This window comes from Thunnus maccoyii, chromosome 7 (assembly GCF_910596095.1).
Source record: "Thunnus maccoyii chromosome 7, fThuMac1.1, whole genome shotgun sequence".
Classification (NCBI taxonomy): Eukaryota; Metazoa; Chordata; class Actinopteri; order Scombriformes; family Scombridae; genus Thunnus; species Thunnus maccoyii.
In genome coordinates, this window is record NC_056539.1 from 31,151,480 (window position 1) to 31,169,276 (window position 17,797).

A 17,797-nucleotide genomic window follows, 5' to 3' on the forward strand; every position below is an offset into this window, starting at 1 on the left:
CCATCATTTGTATAATAGTAACCTCTTATTTACCAGTGTTTCCAGTCTGATTGTGCTGTTCTCTTTCGCCCTTTGTCCTGTGACCTCAGTGGAAGTGGGTCAGAGAAGGGGAGCAGCCCGTCAGCAGTAAAGCTCTCCCCTCGGGGCCGGATACACACCTTGACCAGGACACCTATAGGAGTTAGGAGGACACCCTCCAGGGAGCTCGTGTCTTTTGGTAGACACAAGTTGAGGCGGCTCTCTCCTACCTTATCAAGGACAGGTAAGGAGCGCACGCTACAAAGTTTATTTTTGTGTTTTCAAATGTCTGACGTAAGAGTTTTTCTTTCATGAGCTTTTGCCGTAATTAATTGCTTTTAATGAGCTGTCAACGGACTGTATGGAAAATAATATTTCATGGTTAAAGGAGGGCACATGCTGTGTCTGGCTTTTTATGGTACAGCTGTGTTTTCTGTGGACTTATATTATCTTTGCTTACATTCACCATCCCTCTAAAGTGTGTTCTCAGAAGATCCATGGCAGTCAGTTTTCCCAAGTTCAAATCTCAACCTACCACTCAATAACAATTATAGTTTATGTCCAGAGGTTGGCGCTATAACAACCAGTTTTACATGCTGATCAATAACTCCCTTACTGTTCATTCTGTATTCAAAAATCTTACATCCACTCATTCTTCACGTCCAGCTGGATTCCTGAATCTCTCTTACAACATTCTCCTAAATTTCACTGCTAATAGTTTTTAGCTTTGACCTACGTTTTGTATGCTGTTATTAACACCCTCACAAAGCTCATTAAACCCAGTTTACACATGCACTATGTTCACTAGATTTACCACAACAAACTGTATGATCTCTGCCAAAAAGCATTTAGCTGTTAAAAACCAAGTTAAACACATACTCAGTACACATAGAGGACGTCCTCATCAGGTAGATTAGCAATTATTCAGCCTCTTGCGGGACAAGATCATATCTGTGACTGGGTCCACATATTCTGAATAGACGATAGATTTCTTAGTAGCTCTCACTCTCTAAGTCAACCTGCCAGCTTCACCCAAAACAATGTCTTGTCTCGTCCTTTTTATGTGCCATCAGGGAGATATTTGGGTCGAACCAAGAGTCATTTGAGCAACATGTTCATCTTGATTGTGGTGTTAATTCCAACATGAACATTTTGACTTGAACATTTTACTGGCCTGTAAAGAGATTTCCTCCACAAGGTATCACTATCACTCCTTGGATTCTTGCTTGTTTTTTTGCTTCTTAGTTTGTAGCGTTTTGTTGACTTGTATCTGTTTTTTACTTTGGCACCATGTTTCTCCTCAGTGCTAGTGTCACTTCTACACCACCTGTGTCCCAGTATTCTCAAACTGATGCCAACTACATACTATTACTGTAGTGTAGCACAGTATGGACTATATATATAAATAGTCTGAACACATTCTTACAATTTTTATACAAGAAATTTGTATTTTACCATAAATAAAAATTGTAGCATGTGGGAACACAGATGTCAATCAAAACAGAACTTTGAAATTGCACTTCCCTTTATTACTTTTGTGCATTTATATCGTGGGACATCAACAGCACACATGAAATTAATTGTATTTTAAATACATATAGAGCACTTAATTCTATCAGTCATCCAGCCTGAACATGCCTCATACTCAAAACCTGCTCAGAATCAGTGTGTCGTGTGTATTTTGGACAAAGCTGGTAAGTAATTGGCCTTCAGCTGCACCTCTGACAGCAGCTATTACAACCAGCTCCAGTAGAGGGCAGCAGCTCACATCCATGTCTTCCTTGTAGAGGCTTTGTGTTGCTGGCTGTCACCGGAGAGGCGTACAGGCGGACTATAAGAGGAGGAGGAGGGGGGAAGGGGGGGGAGGTTAATTGATTGCCCAATTCAGCCGTGATGGCGAACAAGTGCCGATAGCGGGTAATTTGCAGAGGTGGAGGCAGGCAGCGCCGCTGCTATCAAGCCCTGGCACCGCTCTCCCTCCAGTAGATAAAAAGGAGCTAATGCATAATTATCCTTTTGCAAATTGGATTGTTTTAACGAACTGTAGAATATAGGCCTAACCTGATGGAAAGCAATCATTGTTTTTACAGCCCTCCCTCCCTCTCACTCCCCCCTCCCTCCCCCCCTCTCCTCTTGCCCCTCCAACCCTCCGGTCATTCTGCATGTACCCTACACGCCTCATGCCCATCTTGGTGTAATCTCCCATACTCAATGAAGTCAGAAGACATTAGAAAAGCCATCACTATTAACGTTAGGCTTTATTTGTCCCCATGGCTCCCAGTCTATCTGTCCACTTCCTTTTCTCTGATTCTTTCACCGAACTTCCTGTCTCACCCCTCTTACATCCCTTCCTCTTCATCATTTCTCCCTACTTTTTTTTTTTTTTTTATCTCATGTGTGGAACCTAAACGGCCTACAGCGGGAACACATGCATCTCTAATTAAAGATGTGGATTCAGAATCGGAGACACGGGAAAGGTGGAGTCAGAGGAAGATGGAGCGAGGAAAGCTGCTCATAGCCGTCTGCGCCTCCGATAAGAGCTGCTAATAAAGAGCAAATTGAATTACTAATGACGGGAAGCAAAGTCCTTATAGATGAGCCCGTTAAAAACCAACCTTATGACCACTCACACATGCATGATAATACACACACACACACACAAAACAATGTTTCTTAATTTCCTCCTCAATGACTAGCTTTAGCTTCCTCTCTCTGTGTTAGCAGGCGGGTGTTTTTCTGAGGCGCTCGGTTATCTGCGGTTTAATTTAAAGAGGTTATAAACCTAAGTAAGCAGTTAGGGCTGTAATGAATCGAGAGGTGTGTGTATGTATATATATATATCTATATGTGTGTGTGTGTGTGCTTGCATGTGCCCGGAGACAACCATGTAGCCCCAGATAATCTAATAAAGCAGATAAATGTCAGGAACGGACAGAACACAGAGAGAGGAAGAGTGCTGAGCTGAGCGGCTTCAGGCCTCATTTGACAGGCTTCTGGAGCGTTTTAGGTCTCTATCTCACTCCGCTTTCTTTCCGCCCTCACCATCTCTCTTCCACACTCTCTCAGTCTTTTTTTTTTTCCTCCTCTCTTTAGCTGTCTTCACTCTACCGCTAATATCCGCTGTGACTTTTTTAAGCCGAGTATATTACTGTGAGGACACTTTCTGTATCATCCCGTTTTGTGTCTGAACTGTATTATAAAGTCAAGAGAGTTGGAAGAATTTTCTAAAAAATTAAATTTAAAGTGCCAATGTAAAGGGAAAATGAAAGATCACGGCACGGCGAGTAATAACTCATGACATTAATAATGTTATAAAATATTTTTTGTACACAAATTGTTAAAAGTTGAAGGCAAAAGTGCACGTTTTCAGAAGACACTTGAATATGAAACAGACTTGTTGGAAATCAAACTTTTCATGAGAATCATTTTACTGCCTTGTGAAACTTTGTATTCGAGTGTTTAGACAGGGCTATGATTTATGTTCCCTTGATTTATTATAAATAATTTAATTGCAGGGAGAATGTTCTCATTGTTTTGACCGTTATTCCTTTTGATTATAACATTTTACTCACTGATCTTTACTCATTCTTGACATTTAAGAACATGATACAACTTTACAGCTTAAATACAGCAAACATTCAGACAACCAGAATGGATTTAAACCAATAGTTCATCAATACACACTAACAAATGATTCAAAAGTTGGATGAGTATTCCTGTAGAAGCCCAGAATGAATGTTAATGTTAATGAATGACATTAATACATGAAAGCTTGTTTATTTTGACCAAATTAGAGTCATTTGTAAGTGAAAACATCCACTTTATTGAAAATCAGCTGCATCCATTGATCAGAGTTTAACCAGGAAGTAGCTCTGCAACAGTTTTTTGGAAATAAAAGTAACATCTGTCTTTGTTTTCATTCACATAATATAAATGGTTGAAGTCGATGATGGAGATGTTCAGATATGTGCAACTGTTCATTCCTGATAGACTTTATAACATGAACAACGTAATTCAGTTTGGATAGGATTCGTTTAAAATGATCGTCGCTGTGATAACTCTCTTCAGACTCATGGATGTACAGTTTTACTCAAACAGGAACTTGTATCATATTTCATCTTCTCACAAGTACTGTACGTGTATCAACACATCAGCACAGGTGTATTAATGTAAATCTGTGTTCAGTCTGAACCGAGTCTGTTTGTGCGTCGTAGTAGAAGCGACTCTTACAGTGGCAGCGCTGCCACCATTGCTCTCTCAGCATCAGTTTACATGCTGCCCCCCCCTTCCCCCCAAGCCCCCCACCCACCTTCCCCACCAACACTCCGACACCATGGAGCCCATTACCACCACAAAAGAATCCTCCCTCCTTACCCCTTCCTCAGGGATCCTGTTACCGCGCTGAACGTGATCCCATTTATTTAACCCATAAATCATACGTGCTGCTCGGCATCGAGGCCCGGCTCTCACTGACATTCTCCATTTTCTCCAATGATATTGTATGTACACTCTGCCGTATGTACGGACACATGCAAACACAGATGGGATACGCTCGAGAAACAAGTGGCTTTAACGTGATGTGTAATAAATTTTTCCACAAGTGCACCGAGTATCAAGTTCAGCACGCAGCGGTTCAACCCGTGTTATATTTGTGTTGCTATGAAATTAAGCAAATGAATGAATTTGTGTATTATATTTCTAACACAAAGGAGCAAAAGCAGCTTTTTAAGAAATCTGTAGGACAGAGATGTAAGCTCATTTCATCTCATCCTTTACTAGTGATGAATATAAAACACGTTCATCACTAATTTACTGTTTTGTTTTATTCATGATGAAACTTTTTTCCTCTGGTGCCTCCTCTTTCTGTTTCTCTTCTCATTTTTTAAGATACGATTACAAAGTTGCACTTAATTGAATGATTGATTTGCATGCTTCCAACCTATCTCTGTTGTTCGCAGCTCCTCAAAGAAAGACTGCAGCGACATCCAGTTATGTCTTGATACCTGAAATGCATCAAAACACCTGCAGTCATTGTTTTTCTGTGGTAGCCTGCACTCCTATGAGGGTTGATTTATGTCACTTCCTGATCAGCAACTCTCAGCTAGTTTACCTTCACCACCTCTTCAGTCTGTACGATGCGTTCAGTGTGCACTACAAGTGTCAAATGATGCAGTGCTCCACGGCACTGCTTGTATATGTTGAGCTGTAGTGTCTCAATCTCCAGAGTAAATGAGATGCATGTTTGTCAGTCAATTATAGCAGAAGTTTGCTGTTCATGTCCTACGTATTCCTTAAATAAAGTGACTGTGACTGTGAATCTGGCCATTTACTACATGTAGTCGTTACTACTACATGCACCTTTTGACATTTGTTGTAACTGTTTAATTTCAGACTTTTAGATTTGGATGCGTTGTGATAATTCAGAAAGTTGCACAGACTAATTTGTTTACATCCAACTTCTCTGTTGCACCGTTACAGTTGTGTATTTTGAGTTTTTTCTTGGTCTTTTCTTACAACACTGGTTGTGTTTTATGTGTCTTTCAGTTGACATAAAAACACAAATCACAAAATATTGCAGCCAATGCATTTATCACACAACATGCAGCTGCACTCTTTTAGCCTAGTATGGCCTTTTTTGACGTTTGTTTATTTTTGTTTGTTTATTTGCGTTACTCTCTGGTTCACTTTTCCTTCACACCGCTGCCTGTTGTCCTGATCGTTCCTCTCACTGACTCACTCTCCCACATTTACACACACAGGCAGCTTATAGAGGACATTAACTCACTGTTTGTTTGTTTGTTTGTTTGTTTGTTTGTTTGTTTGTTTGGACCTCCGTGCACACAGTTGGTGTTGCTATACTGGAAGCGTTACACTATATCTCATGCGTACATATGTACGCTGATCTTTCTCCGAACTTTTTATTGGTCAAATGATTTTAATAGGTGTGTGTGTGTGTGTGTGTGTGTGTGTGTGTGTGTGTGTGTGTGTGTGTGTGTGTGTGTTGGTGTATATGATTCTCCCATCAGCTGCTTTTCTACATACCGTTCTCTAAATGCCATTCCCCAGTGCTCCCATAGTATTATCAGTTGGACGACACACACACATTTGCACCGTGTAGACCTTAACCTAGCGCTCACACACACACACACACACACACACACACACACAGGCATTCTGCTCATTCCTCTCCACTTTCTCAGGCTCTCTGTGTCAAACAGGTGGACCTCTGTCTCTGTCCCTCTCTGTCTGCAGCTTTATGTTTCTTCCTTTCTCTTTATATCTGCCACCAGTCGTGCACACATGCCGTACGAGACATGTGCGCCCACACACATGCAAACAGAGTTGTTGCATCGCCGTAACGATTTAAGCTGCTTTCGCCGTCGCAGACACAGAGACGGAGCGTAAACAAAAGATAACATCTACTTTAGAGTTATGTTTGTGTCTATATATATATAAGCAGTACGGCTATTTGGTTGCAGGAATGATTCAGTTTCTCATGTAAGACGGTGTCTTGTGCAGGTCGGGACTCAGTATAGCTCCGTGTCGCGGTGCATGGTAACATTTGGCATTTTGATTAACCTCTCAGGACCCAGGGAGTCATGCATGCCAGTGATCAGACCCCCTGTACCTACAGTACGTCCACATGAGTAACTCCTCCCCATCTGTGTTGTAAGAGCCCTCCTCCTTCCCCAGACTCTCATCAAACTGTCAACTGGCCATAATTAAAGTTCTGCCTCATTTAGAGTTCAACATGCAGATGGACCTCGCTGGCCTTCATGGAGGACACACACAGAGTAGTCAACACTTTTAAATTAATGCGCCGCTAAAGCTGGTCGAATGACTGGATAACTTCTTTTGAGAAAAAAATAAACATGTGCAACAAGTTTTATGTATGTATATATTCTGAGATGTTCCTTAAGTCTTTTATTGATAACACTGGATCGTATATTTGCATGAGCTTAGAGGGCTGTCATGAGGGGGTGTTTTTATCCTGTGGATCTGTAAGGGAGGGGGGGGGGTGGAGGGGAGAGTTTAGAGGCATGTGTTGAAATGTGTAATCAATACTATTGAGTCCTGAAACTTTAGCCAGAGATTACTGTGACTCCTTCCCAGTTAAGGAGGTAAATGTTTTCTTGGTATCCAGAGGAGTGGCACATGTGCCAGGCTGTCCGAATAAATCAGACACCTATCAGGACGCAGGCAGAGCCGTACTAATTATTTGAGAACACATGGCAGACGATGCCGGTGTCATTTATTGGTAAACGGCTTGGCAGGGGAAAAGGGTTGTCGCAGTGTTTAGCTATAGGAGTATTAACGTGAACTATGGTGTAACTTTCCAGTATTTGAAAAGGCTCTTGCTAATTCTTCATGCTGTTGTCTTGAGTCAGTGATGGTGATTTTTTTCTCTGTTAAAGCAGTGATTTCAGTGTTTTTTTAAATTGATATTACTGCTGTCTATTGTACAATGCATGCTGTAGAGTATTTTTCTTACTTTCTGGTGGGGCTGGGTACTAAACCCTAAAGAGACGAAGCACTCACATCACGTCAAGAGTTTCCCAGGCAACGACACAGAGGTTGACTCAGGTTTCAGAACAGTGCCGCACAGAGGCTCTCAAACGCAAATGATTATTGATTTACAAATGAATGGATATTTGGCATTATTTTTGGCATTAAATAAAAGATTTTTTGGCCCGGCGGGGCCTCTTGTTGGCCCGGTGGTCCACTGGGCCTGTACAATTATAGAGGAAACACTGTCAATACTGTACTAGGTTTGATACCTGAGGTTTGGTACTGATACCAAAATCAAAAATCAAGTGTGCTAAGTGCACGTATGGAACTTTTTTGTATGTGCATTTTAGAGTATAGCAGAGACTTCAATGTGTTCCATTAATGTGTTGATTACTGCTGTATAAGTACAGATTGGTTTGAAGTCTGTACCTCACAATGGTAACTTTGTTTATGCATTGTGAAAAATTGATTTGCCTACAATACTGACATTAATGGAAAGTATTGCTGCAACAGTTGTTTATTTGAACGTCAGAAAATTAACCGGTATCGTTTTTAGTTATTTTCAAGTAAAAATGATAAAATTCTCTGGTTCCAACTTCTTAAATGTGATCATTTTCTAGTTTTTTTAGTCTTCTATGATGGTACATGAACTTTGGGAAACAATGATTGACATTTTTTATCATTTTCTGCCATTTTATAGACCAGACAACTAATCAATTAATCAAGAAAATAATAGAGAAATTAATCAATAATAAAAAAATAAATGTTAGTTGCAGCCCTAATGTAAACTAATTCTTTGAACTTAAAGGTATACTATGCAGGATCTTCCTAAAAAAAACAATATACAGACTCATACAAATATAAAAATAACATTTAATTTATCTGATTCACAGCTTTGTTCTCACCAGCGCCCTCTTCATTCACTCTCTAGCTCGCTCGACTACTGCTGCTCTCTCTCTCTCTCTCTCTCTCTCTCTCTCTCACTTGCTCGGTGAACCAGGGAGGAGGGGCCAACTTTGAATGCGTGTGTGTGTGTGTGTTTACAAACACCAACCGACCAATCCAGCGTAGTATACCTATAAAAACACATTCTGAACTCTGAACACTACAGCCTGCTTTACAGAATAGTCAACAGAAATGTAAAATATTCATGATATGTAACACCTGCTAAAACCTTCAAAATCACTGCTACAGTCCTTAAACTGTCACCTCAGTAAAATATTTTAAAAACTGGGTAAACTCAACACACACACAGCAAAATCTAACCTCAGTTTAGTTCAAGCTGTTTCCGTTTACTAATCGGCGTGTGACATTATATCCAGAGGGCTTTGGGTCTTGTGTCGCATTAAGCTTGTCTGTTTTGGTAAAAGGGAGGAGAAAGTTTGGGGGGCTGCTATGAGCTTCTCCATAAATCTTCACCTTTTGTCAGTTGGAGAGCGTGCCGGTATAGTTGCCCTGCTGTACCCCCGACCCTATGACAGTAACCCTATCCTCCCCAGCTCTCCTCCATATGTCTGCACACACCAATGTGTTACCATAATAATCATTGGGGGTTTGCCGTTTACGTGGGAAGATGAGCAAAGAGTCTGAGGAGCGCCCGGCATGTTAATTATGTCCCACACACACACGGTCCTGGACACATGGTAGAGCGGGGACTGCATGTCTGCGGGGGGTCACTGGTTGGTCATTCAGGCTTGGGCAGGGTTATCTGGGCACCGGGCATGGCTGTTGACATGGGGGAAGTTTATCACTTCAGTCCTTGTTGGGGATATCTAGGAAGTTTATAAATTACTATACTGTACTATTTAATCTCATAATGCAGTCTTTATTTTAAGGGGTCAACTCAGGTATCTCTATATTAGCTTTGCAGAGCCAAAGTTGAACTGTGGATTAATCTAAAACAATGGTTGAGCCCAGTTCTTTGGGTCCAGATTGCTACGTATACTTTTTGGCACAAAATGACATTGTAGCTGTCTAATCAGGGACGATTTTAGTCTAGGATTAGGCAACAACATAGAAAAACATTATCATAAAGCCAATTATTATTTGTCAAAAGTCTGTTGGTGAAACAGACTTGGCAGTAACATTTTCCTTGTTATCAACTGTGGGGGGGTTTTCCATCATATTGGAAAGCAAAGAGGCCGTAGGATGGAATATTTTTCAACTTTGAACACTCAAAGTAGCCCTTTGAAAGACAAGATGCCCAATGTGCACAAGCAACATGCAAGATGATTGAAAACTGATTAATGAAATGATTAAACTAAATGCTCCTCTCATTGTAGGCTTCAAACATCACAATCTTTGGGCCAAATACCTCATTAACAGTAATGTACTGATTGCTCGCAAAAGGTATTTGCACGTAAGAGTTTTTTGAAACTTGTTGTTTCTGCACAATTCTTTCAAAAAGAAAAGCCTAAACTTCAAACAGAAGCTTCACAGCCCAGTTCAGAAATTTGTATAAATAAATTGTAATGCAGCCTTTAAGGTCAGGACGACACAGTAGATCCAAATCCCAGACATAATAGTCTTATGGCTATATAAGGCTTTTATAGACTTTTATAGGCTTTATAGGCGATATTATAGAAAAGAAGTATTGTTTTGGTATCATATTTGTTCCCGAAACCTGGGTATCATATTGGCTCTAGTGTCAAAACTGTTCAAATAATGCCCAGCTCTACTTCCACCACAGACAGAACATCTTTAGTATGGTTACGTACGTGCTGTTTGCTCTGTCAACCAAATTTGGGGCTCAGCGCTCTAAAGGGGTCGAGACCTTCAGGCTCAAGACTCGTGTTGTTGTACCATCGCTACAGAGGTCACACTGACCATACACATGTACACACACACAGTGCTCAGGCTTTTTTTCAGTACTTTCCCTTCTTTAATCCTTCTTTCTGGTTTTCACTCTGCAGTCACATTCTGTAATTGGTCACCCACACCCTCACTCTATTTCTCTACTTCCTCCCTGTCCACGGGGATTAAACGTATTCCCCTAATTGATGGCTTGGCTGCAAGTCTCAGTAGGCTGCCTGAGCCAAGTGGAAGCCAAGACTCATATCCCTGTAATGTTAGTGAATTTTGTATCGTCATGTGAACTGATCATCCCTTCTAGCTCAGGTTTTATGACTGTAAGCTTTTATCTTTTTTATCTCTGTCTTTCTGTCTGTCTCTATCTCAATTGAGATCCCCGAGGCCCTCCCCATCCCGTCTACTCGACCTGGCGCTCCATCCAAACCCTAAAGCCAGGCTTCAGGTCGAGGCGCACAGGCTGCAGGGGGAAACCTGACTCCTTATCTTCTTGACGTTTTTTTTTTTTCAGCCTTTCCAACTTTCCATTTCAGTCATACCGGCCTAGACACCCGAACCCTTCAAGTCTATTCTGGTCTTGTTGAGTTATTCAGTGACCCCCTACTATCTCCCCCAATGGTTCCTACAACTCCTTTCCCACCCATCTAAGTGCCTCCTCGCTTCCCTCGTTCATCCCTTTCCTCCTCCCTCTTCGACCACTTGCGTCTTTGTCCCTCCCAGGGGGTAAGTTAAGTTTTGATCAGTCTCTCAGGGTCTCCTGGGTATTTTGACTGGTTCTCCAGCTATGATTGGCATGCAAACCTCTGAGCTCAGTGCCCCAACTTTCTCTTATGTCCCTGACCTCCCTGCTCTTGGAGCTGGGGGATAGACTCCTTAAATCCACCATAACCTCCCTACAGGTGTTCCCCAGATCTAATCATTAGGAATATCTTTGTTGACGTTGGGAACAAATGTGGAGCAGATTCTTCAGCAGAGACATGATGGACAGGTGTTAACTGAATGATTAATTGGTCCTGTCAACCTCTTACTGTGTGTCTTTAAACGATAATTCTGGTTTATTACAACTTATTTTTGTAGTTTGTAGCCAGAAACATTTAAATAGGGGTTTACTGCAATGCACATACAAAGAAATTCTATTTTAACAGTATAAACATAATTCAGTTAACATATGTATAATTGACATTTTATGCTAATGGAAACCTTTGAGAGTGAGAAGACACAGCAGGTAGATCAACAACTTTAGTGTGTTAACATGCAAACATTTGCTAATTACCACTAAACACAAAGTACAGATGAGGCTGGCATGTCATTAATTTTGCAAGAATTTGGTCATAAACCAAAGGATCGTTTGACGAAAGGTCGGGGAAAGTTATCAAGATTCATCCTCTGAGGAACACGAGCATGTGAACCAAATTTCACAGCAATCCATCTAATAGTTGTCAAGATATTTCAATTAAAGAAAAATGTCATCCTGATGGTGGCGCTAGAGGAACAGTCTATCACCATGACAGCAGGATATATTGTGTGGGCACCGTGGATATCTGTATCATCCAGTAGATGTTGTAATATTTGACAGCACAAGTGAAAACTGCTGGCGGCACTTGAAGAAAAGTCAACAAAGTCATTAGAATTTATCTTCAAGGGACCATGACTATGTGTAGCAAATTTCATGGCAATCCCTGTTAATAGTTGGTTAGATATTTCCCTCTGAACCACTTGTCAACCTCATGGTGGCGCTAGAGGAAATGTCAGGGGATCACAAGTCATTTGGATTCATCCTCTGGGGAGCCTGAACGTCTATACAAAAATTCATGGCAAGCCATCCAATAGTTGTTGAAATCTTTCACTGTGGACCGACCAACACTGCATAGACTCATGCTGCTTGCACCTGCAGGTTAACCAAATATATATTTTGTTATGAGGAAAAAACACTAACAGATCTCCAGATTTGTGTTGCTACATCTCAGCAATATGGTGAGTACAGTGTATAATGGAAATGACGGCCAAAAGTAAGATCCACGTTGTAATAAACCAGAATTAACCTTTAATTTTCCTTTTCTTTCTCCTTTTCATTCATCTGTTTCTCTCTCTCCCTCGATCTCACTTAACTCCCTCCTCCCATTACCACACCACACGTAACCCTCCCACCTCCCCTCCTCCGCGGGGCCTCAGTTGTGTTTTGGTATTTAATAATGGATGATTGTTTGTGTTTGTCAGGGCAGCACGCTCTTGTTAAAGGGCTTTAAGATAACTGCTAATTCCAGTAGGGCTGTATTGATTAGCTGCGCTGGGTGAGGATTGTTTTATAGCCCGAGAAGAACGCCGCATCCCCCCTCCATCATCCCCTTCCCGTGCTCCTACGGTACCTTCTCCCTCGCCTCTCCCCTCGTCAAGGGTCTCTTTCTCTCTCTGGTTGAATAATTAATGCTTAACCTATTTAATTAGTGAGATTTGCTCTGAACAGAAGCAGAGTAATTGAGTCCTCAACTCGGTGCGGTCGAGGGAAGTGTGTTTGTGTTTATCTGCGTTGCTGTGTGTGTGTGTGTGTCCGTTGCTCTCGCAGCGATGGCAGCATTAAGTGGCTCACTTCCTCCTGCAGCCTCATTTGAAACGACTTGTATGATTTACAGTAGAGCGCTGCGGCTCCTTCTACGTAACTGTCAGTGAGTTGGCATCAGCGGCGTTGGCATTTGTGGTCGGGGAGGTGTAACTGTTTTGGTATGGCAACGCGGGCGCTGGAAGCCGCGTCCGTTTCGTTTCGTGCAGCGATCATGCCAACATGGTTGGCATGGAGGGCAAAAGGGGGTTTAGCAGTGATAGGTGAGACTCAGTCTGTGAGCTCTGGGTGTGATATTAATAACCGCTACTACAGACCAAACAATGATGCAGGATTTGTTGACCATCTTTGGTGTTGTAATAGAGGCTCAACACGTTGACCCGACATTCCGATCGAGTAAACCGACACAAAATGTTTAAGGAGTCACGGTGCTTAGGAGGGACATTAGTTTGGCCGCTGTTATTTTTTGACAGACACTAATATTTTCACTTTAGCACAATGTCTTAATTATTGTCTTTGTAATCTTTTATTAAGCATTTAACTGCAGCAAAGACCCCTGTGGCCATCGAAAGTGTCTAAATTTAAAGGTTTGACGTGGATACGTTTTAGTTTTCTATGTGTTTGCATGTCTGTATGGCTGCAACCGTTTTCATTAGTAATTAATCTGTCAGCTATTATTTCCAATTAATTTATAGTTTCTATAAAATGTGAAAAAATGGTGAAAAAAGTCTTCAAATTGTTTTGTCTATCAATCCAGAACTCAGATATTCCATTTACAAAGATTATAAAACAGACTACAGCAGCAAACCCTCACAGCTGAGAGGAGGAAGCAGAGATAAATCATTTGATATCAGTAAATGTAATAATTTTCAATTAATTGGATGATATCTTGATGATGATTAGTTGGTCTGTTCCTAATTTAAAGCCTGTCCGGTGGTCGGTTATCCGCAGTTGCTAGTGTCTTTTGGCAGTATTAATGGTTTGACTGCGGTCCCACATTGACGGGCAGTGGACTGCAGCAGGCTGCATTGATTGGTCAGAGAAGACTGCTGATCTTGATTTCATCACGTCTTCTCGGGCCAGCAGAGACTTGGCAGGAAAAGCCAGAATCAGGGGTCAGTACTATTTATACTCACCTGAGAGTGGGTCAGGGTGTACAGCCAGATTCAGGACTCACATACACACACACACTTACTTAAACACACACCTGCACGTGTACGTGTACATGCGTGTGCACTTAAGTACAGCTGCTGTTGCATTCCTGCCTGTGAGCTGCAGAGGGGGCTCTGCACATGTGTGCTGCTGGCTCAGCAACCTGAGCAACTAGTGCCCTCCCGCCCCGCTCAGATCAGAAACCTGTCACAGCGACACAAAAGTCAGACCGAGGTTTGTTTTTCACACACTGTCTGCATCACGCATGCGCATATTTACACAGATGTGCTCTCGTGTCGGCATCTGAAACCACTGGCAACCTTTTTTCAGAATTAAATCCGACACCTTACTTTATTTATTTTTTGGAGGATGATGACCGGGGAACATTACATCATAGCAAATGTAAATGTGAATTCCTGCCAGCAGTTTTAACTGATGCCTTTCTGCCGTTCTGCTGGTTCTCTTCCAGCAGTAATGTTTCTGTCACACTGATTTTGTCTCATTTTTTTTTAGTGTCTCACTGACAAACGAGAAAGACTGATAGATACTGCCTGTCTCATTAAACATTTGATTTCAATTTAGTTAGAAAGACGACCAAAAAAGCCTTACCTCTCAACTAATCACATTAGCAGTTTTTTTTGTCACATCCTCTGATTTATGCTTAAATACAGAAAGAATTCAGTTTTTATTTCTTCGGTTCTGGATCATTTTAAAGTCCCTCAGGTTACCAACATATAGATGTTAACGAAATGACTACAGCAACTAAACATCTTTAAGTCTAATTGACAACAATATGTCAAAAATGTGCCAGATTATAATCTGGGAGATAAAGAAATATATATACAAACAAGATAACATACACAGCAGGCACACAAAACATATGAGTCATCAGATTAAACAGTAAAGATGCAGACAAATACAGTAAAGGCAGTAAACATAAAACATATAAACACCAACCATCTAATGAATGGCATGAATATTAGATATCACATACAACCTGCAGATTTAAAAATGATTTTAAAAAGTCTTGAAATGGTTAGAGTAAAGTAAAAACATTTTAGTGAGAAGGAGTCAGTGTGACATCATTTCCTCTGTGTAAAGTCACCCGCTGAGTTGACTCATAGCTGATGGTTACATCAGTTTTATTTTTCAGTATCTCTGTGGGAGGATCTTTTTATCTGTAGTTGTGTTGCTGCAGGTAAGTTGGTTTATTCATGGAAACAAGGATATTGAGTTGTGATGTATTAAAGCTGCAGGTTGACCTTAACCAGAGAATGACAAACAGCCAGGCTGCATCATGAATGTAAACACCTGGATACCTGGATCTTTATCAGTTTCCAGGATGTTGTCATGTGGTTTAAAATGCTTTAACACATAAACACACTCTGCTTTTTTTCCCCAGTTAACAATCATGAAGGTTCATGCACATAAACACACTCATCTCCCTCTCTGAAATTCAGAATAAAAACCCGAAGCGTCCTTCCCTTCATGACCAACACTCTTCTGTGTGTCTGTAGAGAACAGCCAGTGACTGTGAGAGAGAGAGAGTACAGTATTGATCTGGGGCAGTTCATTTTCTGCTGTCCCCAGTGAGTTGCTCTGGGGGAAATAGCTAGTTTGTCTCCTGTCATTGTAGCTTCAGAGTTAAAGAGGAGTAAAAAAAAAAAAAAAAAAAAAGAAGAAGAAGAAAGCCACTTGTCTAACGGAGACAAGAGCATCACGACCACAGACGTCGTCGTCAGTCACGGAGGAGCTACGGGATCAAACTGCCTTCGTTTGGGCCTAAAATATTATGTTACGCACAGGATTGATATACTGTCCCCCTGAACACGAGTTTGTGTGTTCTATGTATCTGCGTGTGGGGCTAATATTGTGTGCGCTCTCCCTGAAGAAGGCAATATTGATCATTTGCCGTTTACTGTCCCCTGCTCCTGTGTGAATTGCTCTGTGGGAAGTGGTTAATTTGTCTCCTGTCCAGGGGGCTTCTCTCAGTGTGTGTGTGTGTGTGTGTGTCTGTGGTGTGTGTGTCCCTGTGGTGTGTGTGTGGTTAATTTGTGTCCTGTCTTTGGGGGGCTTAGTCGTTAAATACCTCACTCTGTCTCTGTGGAGACACACACTGATATCATTGATCGTTTTGTTCGATGACAGTAATGCTGGACTGATTGCCAAATAGCTGCCATTAACAATATGAACTCCAATGTGAGTAAAGAAAATGAACAGTGGTGTGACCCACTGGGGACAACAACTGGTTAGTAGATTCTTATTTCTCATGGTTGATTGTTTTTGGAATAAGTTTATTATTAAAAGTTCCTTTGATTTCCATCCACCATCAGATAGAAAACCATCACCCACCATTTAAACATCCTGGTCCAAACATAAAGATCCTAACATTAAAAAAAGAAATAATTAGTGACATCAATGCCCCAGAAAGAGGCTCTTCCTGCTTTTTTCCAGATCTACTCTGTCAGAACTGCTTTTTGGACGGTCGAACGGCTTCACAAACCTCTCCAATGTTGGGAGCTGTGTCTCACAATTTCTATAACTAATAAAACTGATAATCTGACATTCACACCCACTTCACGCCGTGATTGGCCAGCAGAAATGAGAAAGGAGGCAGGGTTTTGACTGGCTTTGGACCTTTTTCTGTCACTTACGAGGGGGAGGGCACCCCAAACTTTCTGGAATTGTTAAAAAAAGTCATTATAAATCTTTCAGTTGGACCTTTCCAATCCCCATCAAAGTACTCTCCATGAGATGCTTGATGATACACTGGTCCCAGTGCTCCTCCTCCTCCCTGTTCCTGGAGACATTTCCTGTAGTCATCTTTTGTCACTTTACTTCATGTTAATGATGGAATTTTTGAGTTCCACTTTGTATGTGTTTACTTATCCAGTGTACAACCAGTGTATAAATGCAATCTGAAAATGTGAACGGTTGGTGTTGGGTGTTTGGAACAAACTACGTCCTTCTTTTCAAGCATAATCCAGCCTTTACAGGGACCAACTGACACATGGGTAACTCTGTCGATTATTTAATAATATATGCATTCATTGATATATCTAAAATGATAAAAACAAAACATTGCTACAACTAAATACATTTATAAATAAGTATGTGCGAAGACAAGGAAAATGAGACGGGAGAGGTTTTTCATCAAGGCCTTTAATGAAGGTTAAACCACAGACAGGAAGGTTGTGGCTCAAGGCTTTATGTCAGGTTTATATTCCACAACCATCCCATAGCACTATGGTTAAATGAAAAGGTCAAGCCATATAGTGAAATAAAGAAGCCACCTCGTTCCATCCTGTTTCTGTCAGAAACATTAGATCTCGGTGCCTCCTGCTATCACCCCCCCATACGCCTGCATGTACGCATCTGTGCGTGCTTGCATATGATACTTAATAGCATATCTGCTCTCTTACAGTTTAGCTTGAGGTTCACGACCCCCGGGTCTATTTTGGAGAGGATTACCATGCTGCTATTTCCTCACTTATCTCTCTCTCACATTGAGGCTTGTCTTTCAGTGCATTCTTGCTTTAATGAGTTTGTACATAATAAACGACCGGTTCGAAGCAAAGCGTGTCCAATTACCACAATGATGAGGATTGTTTAACCGGTGCACCTTTATGTCGAGGGAAAAAGATTTTGTTGTGTCACAAATTTGGACAGTTATGTGTATTTTTAATATAAGTCACATTAAAACCTTTGAGAACGAGTTACACAGTTTACCTTAAATCTGAGTCATAGCTTGAT

The 17,797-nt window shown here is 41.2% G+C and overlaps 1 protein-coding gene across 1 annotated transcript in view; it reads left to right on the top strand.

Annotated features, from left to right (window-relative positions):
- Window positions 1–17,797, top strand: part of zc3h3 (zinc finger CCCH-type containing 3) — a 70,088-nt gene that overhangs the window by 3,846 nt on the left and 48,445 nt on the right. Inside the window, exon 3 of the mRNA XM_042416352.1 lies at window positions 90–262. Within this exon, the coding sequence (XP_042272286.1) occupies window positions 90–262 (173 nt within the window). The remainder of the gene's footprint in view (window positions 1–89; window positions 263–17,797) is intronic.